The sequence below is a fragment of the Zalophus californianus genome, chromosome 4, assembly GCF_009762305.2.
Source record: "Zalophus californianus isolate mZalCal1 chromosome 4, mZalCal1.pri.v2, whole genome shotgun sequence".
Classification (NCBI taxonomy): domain Eukaryota; kingdom Metazoa; phylum Chordata; class Mammalia; order Carnivora; family Otariidae; genus Zalophus; species Zalophus californianus.
Window position 1 is genome coordinate 43,924,176 of NC_045598.1, and position 21,458 is coordinate 43,945,633.

The following is a 21,458-nucleotide window of genomic DNA, read 5'->3' on the forward strand; positions in this document are numbered from 1 at the left end:
TGGAAGGATTCGACAAGATTCCCTGTTGGAGGCACCTTTGAGCCAAGCACTCAGGACAGAAATTACAGGAAAAAGAGCAGCAGAGGAATAGGATATACAAAGGCACAGAGGTAAGGCCATTTGGGCAGGGAGACTAGTACCTGGTGGGGAGGGAGCAGGGGTAAAGTGATGGGATGAGTTGGTGATCACAGGCCTAACTCTAGACCACAGATGACACATCTTCGAGGCAGGGCTTTGTCCCGGGAGGCAGCACACAACAGGGCAGGTCTGGTCCAAATCCTGGCCCTTCCCATATTTATCTGTGACCTTGTTCAGTGGCTCCACGTCCTCACCTGTAAAGTGAGGATTACAGTGCCTACTTCTCAGGGCTGGTGAGAAATTTAGTGAGCTTACATGTATGAATTGCCTTGCCCATAGGAGGCAGTCCTGGAAATGGGGTTTCCTTTCTCTTTTCGTATTTTGGCCAGTGTGCAGATACTCCACGCTCTAGTGTGTATATGTTGGTTATTTATACAGTTAGTTATGGATGAGATTATCAGAAAGAAAGTTTATTGGAAAGGTTCAACAGGAGTCGGAGGCAATGAAGGGAGAAATACACAACCTGGCACTGGGAAAAGGAAAAGCTGCAAACTGGGAAGCCTGGGGACACAGACAAACTTCACCAGCTTCCCAATTTTGCCAGCAAACTGCCTTGAATTCAGTTTGTCTGTTCGGGGAAGCAGGAGAAGAAAGAAGAAAGAGCTGGTTTTCTGGCCTAGGGAAGGGTACAGGTCACAGCTGTGGGGGGAGGGGTGGACAGGGCTGGGTGTGCTGCTTGCTCTGGAGTCAGCTCCCGGACTCTGCTGCAGTGGGGATAAGAGGAAGGAAGGAGGGAGAGATCACCACCCACGGCAGGGAGTCATGGTGAACCACGACGTGGAATTTCGGGCCTCTGGGGTGGTCTCACTGCCCAGACGTCACAGATTTCACTGCTGGTGTTAGAACATTATCCTAATGAATCTCAGAGTGCCCCATGTGACAGGTGACACTTAAACCCTTAACATGTAAACACTTGATGCTTTAGTGTTAATCACTTTATTAGTATTTTTCCAAACCTGCAAAGTGCTGACACTAAGTTTGAAGTACAGGGGTGGGAGGCTAGGAGGTGAGACTCTGGGCAAGCCACCTCCCTTCTAGGAGTCTCAGGATTCTCATCTACACAGGGGATTGGAGTGCACTTCTCAGTCTGTTCTCCATCTGTCACTGGAGACATGAGAAGCAATGCAGGGTGCTGGCCTTTCCCTGGTAAAGTTTGAGGATCAGAGATAGGAGCAAAGCAATGCGTATAACTCTCCAAAGAAAGGGAAAAAATGCAAAGTAAATCACAAACCATTATGGGGGTCCTGCCATTGCAGTCATGAACAACCAGCATTCCCGGAGTCTGGCAAGACCTTTTCTGGAATTTTAGGTTAAACTGGATCTTGTAGGTAGGGCCACAAGAATCCAGCTTGGCCATTCTAAGATTTACTGGCAATCAGAGCCTAAGTCTTTGACAAGAAGGTTCCACATCCAAGACTCTATGACTATGATGAGTCCAAGGGTGTAAAATTCCAAGACTTTTTTTTTTTTTTGCATTTATTCTGTAGAATTTACTCCCGGGCCATAAGTTTTTGTTTCTTCAGTTTCTTCTGGGATATCTTTTTCTTCTGTGCAACCTCCTCTTCTGGTTTAGAAACAATCTGCTCTTTTTCAGTAAGGATCATCTCAATGTGGCAGGGAGAGCTCATATATGGGTTAATCTGACCACAAGCCCTGTACATTCTACGCCGCATCTTGGGGGCTTTGTTCACCTGGATGTGCTCAATGACCAGAGAATCAACATCTAAACCCTTAAGTTCAGCATTACTCTCTGCATTTTTAAGCATGTGCAGTAAAAATTCAGCACGCTTCTTGGGCCACCGACCCTGTGTCCAGCCCCACTGTTTGGCCTGGGCACACCTACCAACTCCACCATTGCAGCGACGGAATGGCACACACTGCTTCTGTAAAGTGATGTCTTTCAGCTACTTGGTGGCTTTTCGGATATGCATATCCTTGATGGCCTGGGCAGTTTCACGTGTGTTCTTAAAGTGAACACGAAGATTTGAACCTCTTGATTTACATGATTTTGTAGGGTTTTCTGGGTCAAGCGAATAGCGAACCATTTTCGCAGGTCACCTCAGGCCGCTTAGGGGGAAGAGGCCAAGACTTTCTTCACGCTTTTGTGGAAGGCCCACGACTGGGTGCAGGTAGCACTTCCTGATGGGTGGGAGACCCTAGGTTCTCCTAAGAACAGAGAAATCAAGCAAAGATTCTACTGGATGGGCTTTATGTCAGGGAGTTTGGGGGCATTTCAGACCAAGCTGGCCAAAGATGAGGCCTGCTGGAGACTGCTAGGCAGGTAGGCTAAAGGCCTGAGCAGCCAGGTGTAGACTATTGCCTTGCCCTTACCTGCTCACTGTGCAGCTTTGCCCTCTGCTCTGGCGTGGTTTTTCTGGCTGCGGGACCTGAGACCCACTCCGGTCAATTTATGGAGAGGCGGCTTTATTATAAGGGTAGAGTGTGGCTCACGGCAATCCAAAGACAGACACTCAGGCCTCGAGGATTGCGCACGGGGACTAAAAGGCCGCCAGAATGGAGACAACTATCTTCTGTATCTTGCATCCATTTTACTTTTTCTGCATATCTGCACAATTCAGTGCTTTAGATGGCAGTCTCCCGGTGGTCTCTCGCGTCTGCCCCCACCTCAGCGGCTCTCCCGAGCAGGGCCTTTGTGGCTCTGCGGGCAGGCCAACCTGCCCTCGTGTCTCAACCGCCCCATCCCAATTCCCGGAAGAGAATCTAATTGGCTCCGCTCACCCGCCAGCCTATGGCAGGGCAGGCCCGTTTTGAGCGCCCAATCGGCTGTAGGTAGGGCGGGGCCTCGACGGGGCGGGGCTTCGACGCCCCTCAGAGAGAGAAGGCGCGGCGGCCCCGCGGCACGCCTGCGACGTCGCCGTCCTGCTCCATGGTCTCAAAGAGTAGCCGCACCAGCGCCGGCCGTCCCTGGGCCACCAGGGCCCGGGCCAGCCCCAGCACCTCGCCCGTGTGGCCGCGCCACACGCGCTGCAGCTCCTGGCGCAGGCGCGCCGCGGGGTACTTGCCCTGGGCGTGGCGCAGCCACGCGTCCACCTCGCGGCCCAGCTCGGCGTCGCTCAGCTGCGCCTCGCTCCACTGCGCCAGCAGCGCCTCGAGCAGGCAGCCGAAGCCCTCGGTGTGGCTGGAGCCCGCGTCGTCCAGCTCCACGGCGCGCTTGAAGCAGGCCGCCGCGTTGGCCTCCTCGCCCTTGATGCGCAGGCACTTGCCGCGCAGCAGCTGCAGCTCGGGCAAGGTGGCGCCCAGCTCCGACTCGCCGGCCTTGGCCAGGAAGACCAGCGCCTGGTTCAGCGCCGCCTCGTCCACCGCCAGCAGCTCCTGCACGGCGTCCACACCCATGTAGTAGTAGACCTGGGGGGGGAGGGCGGGGTGAGCCTTTCTCCTTGGGCATTCCGCGCCCATACTTGCTTTAAAAAAAAAAAAAAAAAATTCCACCCTCCCTCCCACAATGCTTCACAAATTCCCGCCCCCGGAAAAGGAGAAGAAATAGCGATTCCAGTTCCAGCCCCACCACTCTTGGCCGTATCAGCTTGAGCGAGGCACTCTCTGGGCCTCAGTTTTCGCGTATGGAAAATTATGATATTGTCACCTCTTGGTAATCATTCCTTGTGCCCAGAAGGCACTTCTGGATAAAGAGTAATGGCCCTCACTTCCTGAGTGCTTTAGAAAGAGCACGGCCCTGTTCTAAATGCTGTATATGCGTTTTCTCATATAATCCTCACCATGGCTGTAGGAGGTGGGTACGGTATCAGACAGGGATGGGGGGGTAGCTGTATTTCTCCCTGTGTCCTCAGTGCCCCGGCCTGCCTTGGTAGAGAGTAAACAGGTTTTTAGTAAGCCGTTGGCTGCTCAAGCCAAGAGGCTGCCTTACCTGGCCGATGTCCAGGTAGGTCTTGAGGCTTGGGCACACCTTGACCACTTCCTCCAGATCGGCCTTGGCGCAGGACAGGTGGTTCCTGTCAGGCATGCCCCCGAGCCCCATCTTGGCTCGCTCCAGGTCGTGCAGGTAGGCTCTGAGGTGGATCTGCCGCAGACAGTCAGCTCAGGGACGATGCTCCAAGCAAGGACCTCTGCCCTCCTTTCTACCCTAAATGATGCCAGTCTTTTTCTCAGCAGCACCTCAGGGCAGTTCTGTGGTGCAGTAGAGGGCCCCTGAGACTGGGACCCAGAGTCCTAGGTCCTAGTTCTGTGCCAACTGTGCTGATGACACCTTTTCTGGGCCTTAGTTTCCCTGTCTGTACAATGAGGGGGTAAAGAGCCCCTCATTCATTCAACAGACATGTACTGGGTACCCACCATATGCCAGGCCCAGTGCTAGGTACTGGGCATGCAGTGGTGACAAGTGGCTATGAAAAACTAAACAGGGTGATGGGCTAGAAGGGACTGGGGGAGAGGGCCGTTTCAGGTAGGACGGCAGCACGGATTTTGTGAGAGTCCACATAAGCAATTTGGAAAGAATGGAAGGTAGCCCCAACTTAGAAGCGTCAAATTACAAATGATTCCAGACTCTTGCCTTCATCCTCACCCCTCCTTTCCCCCCATACTTGGAGCCTTAAAAAAAATCTACAGGTTCCGAAGGGGAGGCATGAGAAGGAGGAAGTCGGTAAAAGGGGTCATTGTTGCTGAAGGTATTAACGTTTTACAGCCAACCTGGTGGGCTCTAGTTCTAAGAGAGCAACGTAAGGTGGGGGAGGAGGGAACTCTGGCTTTGGAGCCGGTTGGACTTGACGGAATTCCAGCCCCTCCCCTCTCCTCGTGTTAGCCCGTGAGCTGGGGAGGATGTTGTTCAACCTCTGTGAGCCTTATTTTCCACATCTGAAAAATTAGTACACTGGTATCTTCCTTGGAGAGTTCCCATGACGACTGAGAGAACATATTCTAGCCAAGATCTAGCATATGGTATGTGCTCAGTTCATTCATTCATTCATTCATTCATTCATTCATTCAACAAATATTCATCAAGAGCCTGTTATGTGCTAATACTGTTCCAGGCACCCAGGAGAGAGCAGAACAAAATTCCCTGCCCCCATGGAGCATATATTTTAGTGTGGGAGAGAGAAAGACAATATGCATGATAAATAAATAGTATGTTTGAGGAGTAATAAGCACTAAGAAGAAAAAGTAAACCAAGAAAAAGGACAAAAAATGTTGGTGAGAGGTTGACATTGTCAGTAAGATGGTGCTAGAAGCTTCGTTTTCGTCCAGACCTCCAGAAAGTGAGGAAGGAAGCCAATCAGGGAGAAGAGCATTCTAGGCAGAGGTCATTATCCATACCTTACAGTTTGGGGAATGGGGTTTTAGATAACAGCAGTCGGTTGAGAGGCCAGAGTTCAACCCAGGTCAGTGAAGCCTGTATTGAGTGCTAACCAAGTAGAGGCTGGAGGTCATTTACCAGGTCATTGTAGAGGGGTGCCTGCAGTGGGTGGGAGTCTCCTTCATTCTTTCACTCAACAACCTTATAGAACACAAACCTTGTGTCTTGATGGCTCCCAAGCTCCTTTCCACCATGAAGGCCCTATGACCTTTGGGCTCTGGCAACACAGTTTTAGTCTCCGGCCCTTGTTCTCTGATTTCTGATGGCAGGTTGAGGCGGAGCCTGCAGGCTGACTCACCTTGGCCCTTGTGCAGTATGCCTGCCAGTTGAGCTCCGGATCTCGTAGGATATCTAGAGCCATGTTGCAGGTTCCAATGGCCATGTCCTGCTTTCCTAGGAAGTGGAAGATTTTGGCCAGGCGATTCAGGATGGGGGGTTGGTCCTTGGCTATCTCAATAGCCTAGGGAAGGGAGAAGGGTAAGAGCAAACTCTTTGGTTATTTGCCTGACCAGCAGGTCTCCCATCTCTGGATAGAGCCATGTCACTGCCATGCTCTTATTCCCAAAATCCATCTGCCAGTAAGTTTGGCCGTATCATGGAACCTAACATGTTAGGGTACAGCTCACTGGCACTCAACCCCCAAGAGCCCGACTCCCATGCTCCCCACCATGTTCATATGTCCCGTCCAGTGACTCCCTCCATACAAAGGCAGATCTCTCTTCCTCAGGCACATCCAGGGTATGCTCCCCCAGTCTCCCGGGGCCGTTGCAAGGAGGGTCAGAATCAGCCTCTACCTCCCCCATATGTACATAGTGCAGTGTTTCTACTGGGGCCGCAGTACTTCCCCTCTATACTGTTACTGACCACTGCCTGTCCTGTGTGGGTTGCTGCCTCTGGAATAGTGAACTCCTGTAGGGACTCCTCTCTGTGCCGGGCACAGGTTAGGTTCTCAAGGAAGGGTGAAGGCAGTGTGTTTGTTAGGTTGGACACAGCTCTCAGAATCCTTATGAGCCATCGTTTCTCCTCTGTTGTTTTAAGATCTCTCACCAAGGACTTGCTCATTAATCTATCTAGCTCATTAATCTAGCTAGCATTAGGGACGCGCCCCATGCAGGGCACTGGGCTGAATGTACAGGTCAATGAATATCACAGGGTCCCTGGGCTCCAGGAAAGACTTCAAAACTGAGCTAAGTGTGGAAACTACCACATAAACGAGGTGCCCAAGAACAAGGCTTGAACAGCACTTCACAGTTTACAGTGAACAGTTTCAACCACTACCGCCTTTGAGTCTCTCAATGACCTAGAAGGTAGACAAACGACATAATTAACACATAATGAGGCTCAGGGATGGAAGTGACTTGCTTAGGGTCACATGGCCCATGGGCAGAGCTGGCACAAGACCCCACCTAAGCCCATCTTCTTTCCACTATGTCACTGGGGGTGGGGAAGGACAGTGAGAACCACACCTGAAAGGGAGAAGTCTGAGGGTGTATCTGAGACAAGGCGAATAGCTTAGAAGATAAGGCTGGAGAGATGGGCTCCGGGACTGGGCGTGGGGAGGGTCTGATTCTTAAGCAAAGAGGAACAATGACAAACATCACCTCACCATTGTCTTGAATGAAGAGAGGAGGGAAAGCCAGGGCACTTCCTGGGGGGGGGGGGTGCACACGATGGGGAACGGAGGTGGGACACCACCCAGAGAAGCAGCGGGTTCCAGGAGAGGAGGCTGGGGTGTCAGGCTCCATCCCAGTTTGGAGAGTGGGTGTGGCCAGGGGACGTACCTTGCCAAAGCAGTCCAGGGGGTCGGTTCCCGAGTACCCGCAGTCGTGGACACCCATGGGGGTGGTGGAGAAGGTGTCCTTCCTCTCTAGCAGCATCCCGAGGTAGCACCAGGCCAGAGCTAGGGGTGAAGTGTGGGAGAGGGGTGTCTAGGAAGCAGCAGGGTGGAGAGAGGGAGGGGGCCAGCTCCACGCACGGTGTTAGCCCCCAGGAAGATGAAGGGAGGGTCTGTGGCATGAAATCACTGAGCAAGGTGCAAGGTGCATGAGTTCTGTGAGATGAACAAATGTGTATCGGGGACAGAGGGTGAGAGAGAGAGCAACAGGATCCCCCAAAAAGGAAGACGATGCTAGAGGTGGGGACAATGACAGTGACAGGCAGGGCTAGTGACAGGTAAAGGGGGAGCCAGGGGCCCTACCTTGGTGGTGGGGGTCTGAGGACTTGAGCACTTGCCGGAGCAGGGCCAGCGTGCGGTTGAAGGCGGGCAGCCTCTTCTGCTCCTCGCTGCCCATTTCCAGGAAGATGCCATCTAGCCTGCGGCCAAGAAGGGGATGTGGGTGCCTGGCACCCCCTCCCAGCTGTCCCTAGGGTGCTGCGAGTACTCCCCAGGCTAGTGGCATGGAGAGGAACTTGGGGAGCCCTCACCACGGAAATGGACTCAGCCACCTCTTCCCCGGGTCCCAGGCCACACATCACCCTCCCCACTGTCCAGTCCCGGGCTCCCCAGGCTGACCTGATGAAGAGCGTTGCCATGGTGAAGTACCAGCCCCTTTTCTCCTCCACTGGGATCTAGGAAAGCAGAGAATGGCACTTGCCCTGAACCCCGAGAAGCAGCAAATACACCTCTAATCATGGTCCTGGATCTGCCACTGTGGCTGAGTAACCTTGGGCGAATCACCTCATTTCTCTGACTGCACAAGGTTTGACGAGACAACCTGTGTGAATGTCCTAAGTAAGGTGCCCATCACGGAGCAGGAGTGGAATACATTTCTTCCCTCCATCTCGCTTTCCAAACTAAGCTCCCCTCCCCGCCTGGCTCCCCGACCTGTGCTCTGGATCCCCCCCCATTCCAGGGCCCACCAGCCCCTGGTCACCTTCTCTCTCCCCCACTGTCCACTCGCTTCTCTCCTTTGGCGCCACCCTTCAGCTTCCTCCTTCCTGAGAAAGCCCTTTCGGGCTTGTTAATGGAGTTCAGCTGCAGCCCAGGACCCCCCTGAACGGTTTTCCCGCTGTTATTCTTGCCAACCTCACCAGGCATTTAGACTGACTTGGGCACCAGATAAAATATTTATGCTGTTATTTATGGGAGTAGCTGCTGCTGCCTCGGGAAGGAATTTTAATGAAAACCAATAAAACCCCTAGTGCATATCAGCAGCTCTGCTTCAGGCTCTGCTCCCTCCCTCCACGTTCATCTCCTGGCGTGGATCTCCAGGCTGGATTCTGCACTCACCACCCCCCACCCACCATGGCCTCCTCAGCTCAGGATCCCCATCAACCCCCCGACTCCCAGCAGCCGAGTGAATGCACTCAGTTCAGCCAGAATTTCTGGGCATCTGTGGTGTGAGGCCCTGTGCTGAGTGCTTAGGGACGTGGCACCGAATTGGACCGGCACCCTGGCCCAAATGGGTTCACAACCTAGCTAGGAAAACAGGTCCAGGCATAAATAATAGAGCTTGACTGGGTGACTGCCATGTGCCAGGATCCTGACACCCACCCTCTCAATCTCTCCACAACTTATTGGGTAGGTTTCATCTGCCTTTTACAGATGAACATATTGAGGCTCAGTGAGCCTCAGTGACCTTGCCCAAGGTCACACAGCATATAAGTGTCAGAGCTGGAACTCAAGCTCCCTTTGTTAGGCTCCAAAGCCCATGCTCCTCTTAGCACACCAGCTTGCCTATAACATTCATATGAGGCAGAGTCCAAATAAGGCCATGAGAGTGATGTGGACAGATGCACTAGGATTGGGGAGGCCACTCCCAGCCAAAAGACTCTGAGGTCTTGCAGAGGATGAGCTGTCAGATGAGTCTTGAATAGCAGTGGTATTTCAGAGGGTGGGCTGGGGGTCAAGAGCATTCCAGATGGAGGGCTCAGTGTGGAGACGTGTGGCACGCCTGGTGAGCATGGAGCACGGTGTGTGTGAACGGGGCGTGGGGGGGGGAGGAAGTGTCAGCAAGTTACATTGTAGCCATTCTGAGGAGGCTGTGGATGAGCTTGGAGGGAGAAGAGAGAAAGGGCGTCCTGTGAGTCCGATCCCACTGAGAGGTGTGACTGCCCATCCAGGCAGGGTCTTGACCCAGGGTGCAAGCCAGATCCCCCAGAGGAGGCCCCGCTAATCACATTTCTTAGCCACTATTCACCAAGTATCTTCTCTGTTTGGCCCAGGCTGGGCACAATGGGGATAGGAAAGGAAAGGCAGGTCCCACCTTTAGGAGCTCCCAGTCTGGTGCGAAAGCCAGATCATATCACAGTGCGAGTGGAAGGAACGCTATGGGTTGTGGGAGGAAGTATCCTGCATGTTACAGGAGTGCCCACAGAGCTTCTAGAGGAGGACTTGCTGGCGAAGGCTTCTCCAGGACAAGTAGGAACCACCCAGGTGGACACCATGAGAGAAGGCATCAGATAGAGGGACATCGTGTGCCTAAGCTCAGTCAGAGGTGAGGGAGTGTGGTGTGTTGTAAGGGGCGGGAGGATGAGCCAACAGGGGCATATCAGGAGGCGCCCCCGAGGGCCTGACTCAGGCCCTGGGGTTCACGTGCAGGGCAGTGGGGAGCCATGGAAAGGGCGGTGCCCAGATCCAGTGTGTTTTTACATTCACAGCACCTTGGAGAGTCCTCCTGTCACTTAGGTGGGAATACGTGTATGCGGCTTTAGCTGGGGACAGGGCTGTCCGGAGGGGAGGGCGGCAGTTGCCAAGGGTTGAAGGACATCCTCAAGGGCTCAGTGGGGAACATTTGTCAAAGCAAAAGGCTAGGATGCGCTGCTGGATAACCTTACCTGTTCTACCAACACGGCACCTGGGACATAGGAAGGGGGACTCCAGAGTCATGGGGCCACTCCTGGGGGCCATGCTGGCCAAAAACCGGGACGTAATGTCAGTGTATGATCGTGTGACGGAGTGAAGCTTAAGTGCCTCAGGCCTTCTGGCTGTCTAGAGGTATGATCTCATGACCTCTGGCCCCATGCCTATTTTGAGGTTGGCCAAACTGAGTCCTGGTAGGGAAAAAGGGAAGCTGCTGCCTCATTCGGGCTTCTGAGAAGGAGGTATGGCCACGAGCAAGAGCAGAGGCTCAGGTGGCCAACAGGCCTGGCCCTATGAGGTGGGCGACCCCGGATGCGTGAATTACCTCTGGGAGGCTGTGTCCTTATCTGCAAAGGTGGATAATAATACAGAGCTCGCAGGCATTGTGGGGCAGTGCCCAGCCCAGAGTATGCGCTCCATAAATGTTGGACCCCTTTCTCCTGGCTTGGGTTAGAGCTGAGCGGGTTAGGCTGCTCTGTCCAGGGGACTTATTCCAGTTCCCTCTGGGGCAATGACCTCTCTGGAGTCCAGAGGGGTCCTGGCTCACCCTGCTCTCCACCGCACCTCCCCCCACCCGCCCACTGTGCTATTAGGGCTTCACATCCCCTGTGGGGTCCCAAGCACCTTTCTCCCCTCCACAGATCCCCGGTGTTGGAGAGTTACATGGTATACTCAGGGCTCTCCCTGTTCCTCTTGTTTGGCATTCAAGCCACAAAGAAAGTAAGTTATGTGCGCAGATCACAGCTAGTACCAGACAGAGGTGACACTTAAATTTATGCCTTCATAATCCTAGCTCCAACCATTGTTCTCAGCACTGTTTCCTTGATCACTCGCATTCTTTCTCTGAGGATACTGAGACCACAGAGGTGAAGCAACTTACCCAGTAACACGCGAGTTAGTATCAGGACTTAAAACCCGTTGGTACCCTTGAGTAATTCAAGAGCCTGGTTGTGGTTTGCACTATGCAGGCAATACCACCACCTGGTGGCAGTATGCCTGAATTGCAGGGGTAACTCCTCTCCCCTGGTTCCCTTCAATTTGACGGCTAAAACAGATTTTCAGAAAAGTAGCTAGCTGAGTGACATCGCTATGACAAATCCCAAACGTAGTCCCTTTCAGGTTCTGCTTAAGAGTGACGTTTTCAGGAGGGCTTATGGGGTTGCAGATTTGGAGTGGAGTTAATGGCCCAAACAGATCTAGTCTGAGGTCACACCTGGCTTGAGCTTTAATCCTCTATCCCGGTGATGAAGCTGGTGGATGCCATGCACTCTGCTGGGCTATCCTGGCCCGAAAATGGGCTGTCTCTTTAAAAATCCTTCTGGTTGTAACTAAAGCAGCAGCTGAGGTTGTTACCAGGGGCAACCTGGCAAGCCACCGTGCGTTAAATTAAATTAAACAGGCCTCTGGTTCCCCCCTCCCCTCCCGGAGAAGGAGGGGCCGTTCAACCTCTCTCCTGGAGAATAAAATTGCCCTGAAACCTCTTAGGGCTGCAAGGCTCTCACTTCCAGAGTTGATAGCTCCCAGAGGCAAGATGTTGGAGGCAGCCTAGGAGGCCCGGTGAGGGCTTCTGCCAAAGGAGTGTTCCCCAAGGGCCTGCCCGGCATGGCTCTGGGCAGCACACCACCCTTTCTCTCGCTGGGTCTTCCTTACAGTCCTGTGAACTGGGAGTTCCGGGGTCTGGAGAGGGGGCCAGCCAAGGCTGCAGGCTGGAGGGGGTCTCACATTAGGCCGCCACTCCATGGCAGATCGGTGGGAGGGAGCTGGGCAAGGCCCAGGTACCTGCGCTGACCCTCAAGTGAAATCCTCAGACCCTGGCACTCACTGAGTAAGGTGCAGCCCTCAGGCAAGGGGTCCTCAGGACCCTTCCCTGCTCCCCGGAGGCCCACACTGTTATCTCCCTCATTTTAGAGAGGGGGAACCCGAGGCTCGAAAGATGCAGAGGCTTGCCCACTTAACCTGACATTTCAGGCCAGGTTTCTCTGACTTCAAGGTCATGTTCTTCCCACCACATCGAGCTGCAAGTGTTTGCACAGCGCTTACCATTTACAGAGTGGACGCACACAGATTCCATTTGGTCCTCAGACCATCCTGTGTGGAATGTAAAGTGAGTTACCATTACTCTCTTAGCACTGATGGGAAAACTGAGGTGGGACCATGTCCTCAAAGTCACACAGCCAGTGTAAGCCCAGAATGAAACCTGGAAATGGTGCTTTTGTCGCTATACTGATAATAGCAAATTTTATTGAGCACTTACTATGCGCCAGGCTCATAGTTTTTACATGTGTGAACCCATTCAACCCCCAGGGTTACCTATAGGTAACATTACCTATAGGTAACGAGGTCGTGACTATGATTACCCCGGTTTTACAGAAGAGGCGACTGTGGCCCAGGGCAGCACAGCTAGAAGGCAGCAGAGCGGGGGACCCCAGCAGCCCAGCCCCAGAGCCCCTGCCCCTAAAGACTAGACTAGGGTTTCTCAATGTGTGGTCCCCGCCCAGCAGCGGCAGCACCTGCAGTTTGATAGACATGCAAGTTCTTGACTCACTGAATCAGGAACTCTGCAGCAGGGGGCGGGGCGGGGGGGAGGGGAGCAACCTGGGTTTTAATAGGCCCTCTGATGCACTAGATCCTCGCTGTAGCGCACGGTGGGGAGCTGAGTGACGGTGGGCTGGTTGGTGGATCTCTTTTTTAAATGAGCCAAAGGATCAGAATTGTGATCCTCAGAAAAGCCTGAAAACCCAGGTTCCTGCCACTGCATGGGTAAGTGACAAAGGTAGGTGATCTGGCAGAATCGGCAAAGAGGAGGGTCAGGATAGGCCATTACAGGGCAGGCTTTGTGTTAACTTGGTGGCTACAAGGGTGGGTCCTGACTGTTCCACTTACTTCAAAAGGGGGGCCCCTGAAGAAGGAAATGTTGTGGGGCTTGGCTATTTTCAAGGATTTCGGTAGAAGATCTTTTAATATACCAATGAGCGAGGAATCTTTATGCATCTGGATAGGCTATAGAGAGACCTTGCTGGTTCTTCAGGAAAATAATTGCCTTGCAATTTGAACTTTGCCCCTGATGACGTTGTACTCTCCATTTCTGATTCCTTTCCTGAGAGCTGACTAGTTCTCCTCCAGGAGAGGGGGATGTGAAGGAGCAAAGGGCATGAACATTTCCGAGCATCGACTCTCCACTGGGCACTTCAGTGCCTCCGTGGACTGGACCCTCGCAGCAGCCTGAGAAGATGCAATGCATCCGCCTCCTTTTCTGGGTGAGGAAACAGAGCCTAAAAAAAAAAAAAAAAAAAAAAAAGCCACCGCCCAGCCCCACAGCCCGGGGTGGAACTGCCAGGATTCAAGTTCACATCTGCTTCCCTCCAACGCCCCTGTTCTTTCCACTTCATCACGCCGACCCTGTGAAGGCTGATGCTGCAGAAATAAAAGTCACAAGGTGGCAGGCCTCAGGAATACATTCTTCCTGCACAACTGGAATGTCCTCTGTGACGACACGGAGCAGCCTCCCTGCTCTGCACACAGAGCCCCGCCCCCACCCCACCTGCAGGATACGCACCAGAAAGGCAAGGGCTGGGGTTCTCCCTCCCCCCATCCAGCTCCTGCCACAGCGGGTGCGGAGATAAATGGAGGACTGGGATTGGAGTCCCATTCCTGCCTCTGCCTCCCCCAGGGATCCTGGAAAGGCCCCCAGCCCAGCCTTGGCCTCCGCTTCTGCATCCACAAACGGGATGATCCCACTTGGCCTGCCTGTGTCACATGTGGTCAGTGTGACTGGTGGAGAGGATTTGAAGGAGCGATGCTATGCCATGGAAGTAAGTCACCTATGCCTCCCTGTCCTGGCTTCCCGGGATGGTCTTCATGGAATTTAAGATTTGAGCAGATTGACCGCAGCTCCCCATTCTCACCCCTCTTCTGGTCTTAGGTCTGTCATGTCACTGTGGTGGGTCATCTTTGCATTGCACCCGTTCCCTAGACTTGCAGGACTATGTTGAGCCACTTTTCTATCCCACTGTCCTTAGAGAAAAAGGACCCTGTCTAGTCCTGGGTCCAAACCCAGCTCTGGAGCCAGTAGAGACTGGGTGGGTCTGAAGAAGTGTCTCGCCTCCTGTAGTAATAACGGTGATGCCCGAATGTTCTCAGCTCCTCCCATGGGTCTGTGCTGTATGTGCCCTTAACGTTCTTTTCTCCCGTAAAAGAGGTGGCTGGGCCAGATGATGCTAAAGGCAAGCTGGATCCTCTATCAATGAGGAGGGGAAACCCACTTCCCAAACATGCTAGGTACAGAGGGAGAGAAGCCAGCAGCAAACTCAGAAATGTGAGTGGCTCCAAGGCCCTCAGAAGGCTGGAGCCAGAGCCCAGGAAAGCTGCCCCAGCCTGGGTTTTAAGTCCAAGAGACCTGAGTTTGGTTCCCGCCAGCCACCCCTGGCTGTGTGCCCTTAGGCAAGTCACTACACTTCTGTAGTCTCAGTTTGCTCCTCTGTAGAATGGGCTAATACCACTTCTGGTTTCCCAGCATTTCTATGAGGACCAGATGAGATCGTCTACGAAAAGTACATTGAGTGCACAGTACCTAGCTCACTTTCCAGTGTTAACCATCTCTTTTCCTTGCTGAACCCAATCAAACCACTCAGATTTGTGGAGTCGTGTGTGTGTGTGCGTGTGTGTGTGTGTGCGCGCGCGCGTGTGCGTGCAGGGGACCCTGGGGCTACTGACCAGCTCTGCCCTCCTGGCCCTTCCTACCACGTCCCCACCCCGCTGGGTGTGGTGGCTGGTTGGAATGTCCACACCCTGGCTTGTGAGGCTGTCTGCCAGGTCTGTAAGCACTGCCTTCCTCCCTGCCCACCCGGCTGGGGGTGCGATCTGCACGGCCGTGGCACGCTGGGTCACCTTGGGCAAGCAGCTGCCCTCCCTGAGCCTGTTAGGTCCTTGGTATAATGGGGAATCACACTACTCAACCAGCAGTGTGTCTGTGAAGTCTGAATAACAATCAAATGCACTAATGAATGTAAAATTCTGAACTCCGGGCCTGGCACCCATCATCGTACTATCACCCTGGGCCGTGAGCGGGGGTGAAGGCCTGCGGGAGTGCACCTGTGTGTCCAGCCACCATTATTTGGGTAAAGGGGAAGACAATCAAATACCTGAGCTAGCTTGGGACAGGGGTAATTTTTAGAGAAACAGAGGTTCAAGTTACCTTATTTAAAAAAAAAATAGGGATCTGAAGACTCAAAGTCCAGTGACTCAATGAAATGAAATTTAACAACAGTTACAAAGAGCTCTCGGGTGTCCCACCCTATGCTGGACACGGAGTGGTGGGGGGCTAGAGAGAGGCCCAGGCGCAGGGAGAAGGTTGGGCTCTGACAGGACGTGCATCCTGCCTGCAGCCTTCTGACTTCTCTCCGTCCTCATGGCCACCCAGGGAGATGGGCCTTAGAATCCCATTCGGCAGATGAGGAAACAGAGGCTCAGGGAGGTAAAGTGACTTACCTGTACCACCTGTGATGGAGACAGAATTTTAACCCAGTCTGTCTACCCCCCAAAGCTCCTAGCACCCCCTCGCCCCCGCTTTGAGATTTGTCACCAAGAATCCACCCATGACTGTGTGCGCGCCCGCGCCCGCGCCCGCACGACGGGGTTGCTGGCAGGAGGGCAGAACTGACAGGTCAGAGCAACTTCTGACCTCACGTTGTTGTGACTTAAAGAAAAACAGGAGGGAGTGCAAAGCTGAGAACAGAAGTCACAAACATTCCCCCCCAACACACACACGCACACGCACACGCACACACACACTGGGCTTATTTTTGGATTCTGGGCTGAATTATTAATTTTATAAGGTTTTCTCTTGTCATTTTAGTTGGCAGATGAGCACTGGTTCTTCAGCCGCTCTTTATCCTTTGAGCACCAGAGGCTCCTCCGTGCCTGAGACAGTGCCAGCCCTGTGAGGCTGGAAAAATCTCTTGCAGCTACAGCACAGGGTGGGCCAGACCACCAGCCGCCTATCCCCCGCTGGGCCCCCGTGGGCCAGACCCTCTCAGCAGGGGTCCCACCTCCTCCTGCCCTGGCCCTGACTCTGACGTCATCTCTGCTCCCCTCTTTCCCACCCTCCCCCTTCCACACATGCATGGCAACCCACCTCCTCTCTCCTGACACTTCCTCTGCCCTAGTTTCTAGGACGTGGTCCGTGCAGCCATCTGCACTTAGTGCGCCCCCACTTCTCTGACCTCCCCAGAACGAGCAAAGGCTTTGAGGTCAGAGTCGGGTGGATTCGACTGCCACTTACTAGCTCTGTGACCCTGGGCAAGTTACCGAGCCCAGCTGTGCCTCAGTTCCCGCATCTGTGACATGGGATCAGAAGGTTCTTGTGGGGACTCAGATCGTGTTTGGAAGACATTCGTATAAGTATTATTGTGTGAAGTTGCGTGTTGTGTGAAGGAAGGCTTCAAGGCGGAGGTGACATCTGCGCGGGGTTTTGATGGATGGAGTCTACTTGCTAGGCAGGGAGGTATGAAACAGCCCAGCATGCTGGGAGGAGCAGAAGTGGTTTCCAGTTGCTGGGAAGTCAGAAGCAGCTAAAGAGGAGGGCAGGAAGCAGATTTCAGAGATCAAGTCAGCAGTTCCCCAGCCAGCCTGCCCTCGTTCCAAGCCACTCAGCTGTCACTAACACCTGACGGCTCTGCAGGCCCTCACCGCAGGACCTTCGCACACACCACGCCCCTGCTGGGAGTGCCCTCACCTCATTCCTGCCAGTACACTCCTGCTCCTTCCGGAAGCTTCTGTCACTCACTTGTGCTGAAAGGAAGCGTCCCTTCTCTGAAACTCCGTCACTGCCATTCTACCCCCGGGACCTGGACTGCAGACTCCAATATCTGGAGAGCTGACACACAGTAGGTGTTCAATAAATGTTAAGATGCTGAGCACCTGCCTCTCAGACATGCCCAGAATTTGCCAGTTTATGGGCACTTTCACCCCATGATTTGATTGGAGGCAGAGATCACTATTGTTAACATTCATGAAGCAGATGCCAAGACCAGAGACGAAAAGTGACTTGTCCAAAGCCACACAGCAAAATGATAAAAGAGCTAGGTGTTTGAACCCAGGCCTTCTGCTCTAACTACAGTGAAATCATCACTGTTACCCCCCAATATGGCCATTTCTTGAGCATCTACTCTGGCCAGGTGCTTCAGAGGCATGATCTCTTCCAATTCTCAGGTGACAAAATGGAGGCTCCAAATCCCCAACCTTCTCCTGTGATGGGGGGGCTGACTACAGCTGTGCTGTCCAGACTCAAGGATAGCACGGAGTCTGGTGCTGGGCCACCTCACACCTGAAGCAGTCAGTTCCTTCCCTGAAGACCTGGGCAGTACCCTGCTTGACACTGTCCTCTGGGAGGCCACTCACAGTGGGGGTTGGGTGGGGGTTGGCCCCCACCATGGCTAGGCTGACCAGCGGCGATGGCAGGAAGAGAGATGCTGGACTCTGTTTGATCCCTATGCCCAAACCTCTGCCTCCACGCTCACCTCCTCCAGGTAGCCTTCCCCCGAGAGCAGGAAGGGACCTTGTGGACCATTCCCCTCTCTGCCCCCATTTCACAGGGTGGGAAACCACAGCCCAGAAGGGAAGGCCCAGGAGGTCTCCTGGCTCCTAGCTCAGGACCCCTTAGGCCCTGCTCTGCTGCTGGGACCACACTCAATACACACTATGCTGTCCATGCCTCCTGCTGAGGGCAGCAGGCATTCAGGGCCTCGGGCTCAGGCTTTAAAACAGAACACCTGGGTCCCTGTGGGCCCTGTGGGATGGCCACAGCTACCCCCCCCCCCCCCTCCACCGAGGCAGTGGAGGCTCTACCAGCCCAGGTGAGGTGGGCGTTGTGTCCGATTTGCTGGCTCTTTGCACACTCTTTTCCAAGTGCTTTCCAAATATGAGCTCTTCATTATGACATCAACCAACTGAGAATGCCCCCCTCTTACAGCGGAGGGAGCCCAGGACGTAGGTACCATTATTATCCCCATTTTACAGGGAGGGAAATGCAAGCACTGTGATGCTGAGGATGGACTGCAGGTGAGAGAGTGTGGGGGGAGGGGGTTGGGATTTGGACCTGGACTGTCTGACCCAGAGTCTCCCGTCTTAACCTCTACCCTGCGATGCTCTCTTGAACTCAAGTCTGTGCCCTCCACCCCGCATTCCCTGAGGTCTGGACTCCACATTTCCTCTCTGAAGGTGGAAAAGGCTTTGGGTGGGGAAAGGCTCCAAGGGAGTGTACAGAGGTTTTATGATTGAAGCCCTGTATGAAGGCTTGTTGTTATTTAAATATCACGAATCTAAGCCATTATAAAACATCATGGTTATCAGCTAAACCTGCCTTCACGGAAGAGTCACCGTACCTCTCTGAACTGTGGTTTCCTTCTCTGTAACAGGAGAATAATGCCCTCTGTCATCCGATGCAGGTAACCTTTGAGATGGCTCCCAGTGACCCCCATACCCTGGTATTCATGTCCTTGTGTAGTCCCGTCCCTTTGAGTGTGAGCTAGACCTAGTGACTCACGTCTAGTGAACAGAATATAGCAAAAGTGATGGGATGCCCATGTGGCAAAGGACCTGAGGGGGGCTTCTGGCCAACAGCCAGTGAGGAACTGAATCCTGTCCATAGCCATGTGAGTGAGCTTGGAAGCAGGTCCTCCCCCAGCTGAGCAAGGCTTCCGATGAGAACACAGCCCAGAGGCATCCAGCTGAGCCATGCCTGGATTCTTGATCCACAAAAACTACGAGATAATAAATGCTGCTAAGTTTTGGAGGGTGTCTGTTAATGCAGCTATAGGCAACTAATATACTTGGTGTTTTTCTACTCAGTGCCAGGCCCTATTCTGCCCATACACGTATTTAAGATACATTTATTGAGCGCCACTGTGTGCCAGGCACAGTGCCCAGTATAGAGTTTGCAGCGATAAACCAGACATGTTATCCCCACTCTCAAAGACCTCAAGGCTGAATTAAGGAGACAGATTTGTGAACGGACAGTATGAGCAGTGCTGTGGGAGCCCAGGGCAGGCACCTGACCCAGCCTGCAGAATTCAGAGGAGGCTTTCCGGAGGAGGGGATGTCTGAGACAAACCCAAGACTGGGGAGAACCTCCCAGTCAAAGGTGGAGCAGAAGGGCATCATAGAAAGAGGCCAAGAGAGTGGCAAGGTGAGCTGTAAGGAGACTTGCCCACTGGGGGGACACAGGGAAGCAGGCTGTGGCAAAAGCATGGCTGGAAGGGGGTACTTGGCAGAGAGAGAGCAGAGAGGAAGAGCATGGAGAGTCTCAGGTGCCCACCAGAGAGCCTTGGACTTATCTGCCAGGCAGTGGGGAGTTACCAGGGGTGTAAGCAGCTCAGGGTCGTGGCCAATAAGACTGAGCAACATGATGCTGGCAGCAGGGTGGAGGACCAGGCAGAAGGGTCAGGCAGGAGGGCAGGGACCCAGGCAGGATGATGGCAACTACACTAGTCAGGCAGGAAATGATGGAGGTTGGGCTGGCAGAGGGAGGCTGGGAAGGAGTGGCTAGATCTCAGAGATATGGACAGGCCGAATGCACAGGGATCTGGGGTCTAAATGGATGGGGAAGGTGGTGTGAGGGGGAGGAGAGAGGAGGTAAGAATGCTGCCCAAGTTGGGTTGTGGGGTTGGTTGTGCCATTGACTTAGGCGATGTGCACAGGTGCATGGACAGGTGCTTGCTGAGAGAAGCAAGACAAGAAGGATGAGCTGGCCAACGCGGATTTTGCAGCGTTGCCAGAAAAGAAACCTAGGCAGACTGTCCCGCTAGGAAGCAGGTCCACGCCCTTGCAGAGAAAAGCTACAGGCCTGGTCTGGGAGAGGCGCCCTGGAAAGGTGTCCCAGAAGCCAAAGGGCCGGGGTTTGGAGAGAATCCGCGGGGACGTCCCTGCAGACGTTGGGGGCCACGACCCCCAGCCCTCGCGACCTGGGGACGGGTCACCCACCTGCTGCCCGTAGCCCAGCGCCTTGTCGTAGAGCGCGATGCCGGCGGCCAGCACCTGTGCCCGCTCCTCCGGGCTGGCGCAGCCCACGTCGAAGCCGTGCGCATAGCCTTGCTCGGCCAGGCAGCGCGCCGCCCGGCGTTGGGGGTCCCCCGGCGCCTCGCGCTCCGCCGCCAGGCCCATGAGGCCAGCCAGCCGCCCGGCGCTCGCCTCCTCCTCTTCCTCCTGGCCCAGCCGCCCGTACACGTGCGCCAGGTTGGCCCAGGCGTTGAGGTTGCCCGGGTCCTCGCGGGCCACCTCGAGGAAGAGCTCGCGGGCCTCGTCCAGTTCGTCCAGGTAGAAGGCGAAGGTGCCTAGGAGGTGGCGCACGGCGGGGCGCTGCGGGGCGGCCGCCAGCTTGAGCTCTTGCCGCAAGCCGTCCCGCTGCAGCTTCAGGTCCCGGGCGCGGAGCGAGGCCGGCGAGCGCGGCTCGAAGTTCAGCTGCATCTCCAGGTGGAAGTGGCCCGGCAGGTAGTCCAGGTCGTCGATGAGGGCGTCCAGGTCCTCGGCCGTGGCCTCTGGCTCCGCCATGGCAGCCCCGCTGCTCCCTGGGCCTCGCCCCTGCCCCGGCGACTGCGGGGGTGGGGGTGGCGGGACGTAGCTGGGACGCCCTGGATCGAGCCCGGCGCGGAAGGCGAGGTGCAGCGCGCGCGCGCGCGCGGAAGCCCAGGGTCCCGCCGCCTCCGGGTGCCTGGGCACCTCCCTCTGGTGGGAGGGTCTGAGCGTCGGCTCCCGGAGCGCCCTGTGGGTGTGTCGGCTTTCGCTGCTCAGCGGCTCTTAAGACGCCCGCATTGCACAACCAGGTGTGCCTGAAAAACAGGTGCATTGCCAAGTGCAGGGCGCGCAAAACACGGTGCATGGCAAAAGGCCTGTTTTGACTCTCTCTGCCCAGCAGACGCAGAAACAGGCTCAGGAGGAAAGGACTAGCCCAGGTCACAGGACGGAAGCTGTGCCCAAGCCTCCCAGAGCCCAGTTGCCTGAACCCCAGCCAGGCCCTTTCTCCGTGGGCACTTCTCCACGCTCTCTGTGTGAGCTCGCTAGTGACTAGGAGGGTGAGGGCTGGTCCTTCCAGCTGCCTGGGGAAGCCCCCTCATTCTTGCTGCTTCTCCCATCGTCTCCGAAGTTCCTGTGTTCTCCTTCCCCCAAAGGGAGCCTGCCACTTCTCTCTGAGCCTCC

General features: G+C 54.6%; 2 protein-coding genes and 1 pseudogene across 4 annotated transcripts in view; 1 reads left to right on the top strand and 2 right to left on the bottom strand.

The window, feature by feature from the left end:
- Positions 1–1,058: 1,058 nt before the first annotated feature.
- LOC113910407 lies at positions 1,059–2,934 on the bottom strand (annotated as a pseudogene). Its single transcript, XR_004820041.1, has one exon. The product of XR_004820041.1 is annotated as a 60S ribosomal protein L17-like (transcript).
- TTC22 (tetratricopeptide repeat domain 22) lies at positions 1,059–20,916 on the bottom strand. Of its 2 annotated transcripts, XR_003516025.2 has the most exons (8): positions 20,247–20,813; positions 7,980–8,035; positions 7,665–7,780; positions 7,249–7,367; positions 5,766–5,927; positions 4,025–4,177; positions 2,470–3,504; positions 1,059–2,304 (listed from the first exon to the last, which is right to left on the bottom strand). XR_003516025.2 is itself a non-coding variant. In XM_027572554.2 (7 exons), the coding sequence occupies exons 1-7, from the start codon at positions 20,811–20,813 to the stop codon at positions 2,968–2,970; spliced, it is 1,710 nt and encodes a 569-aa protein (XP_027428355.1). In that variant the 5' UTR covers positions 20,814–20,916; the 3' UTR covers positions 1,059–2,967. The 2 variants fall into 2 exon arrangements, 1 of the variants encoding a protein (XP_027428355.1); XM_027572554.2 differs by having other exon boundaries at positions 1,059–3,504; positions 20,247–20,916.
- LEXM (lymphocyte expansion molecule) overlaps positions 13,954–21,458 on the top strand; it is a 37,868-nt gene continuing 30,363 nt past the window's right edge. Inside the window, exon 1 of the mRNA XM_027572592.1 lies at positions 13,954–14,080. Coding sequence (XP_027428393.1) covers positions 14,070–14,080 — 11 coding nt within the window. The 5' untranslated portion in view covers positions 13,954–14,069. The remainder of the gene's footprint in view (positions 14,081–21,458) is intronic.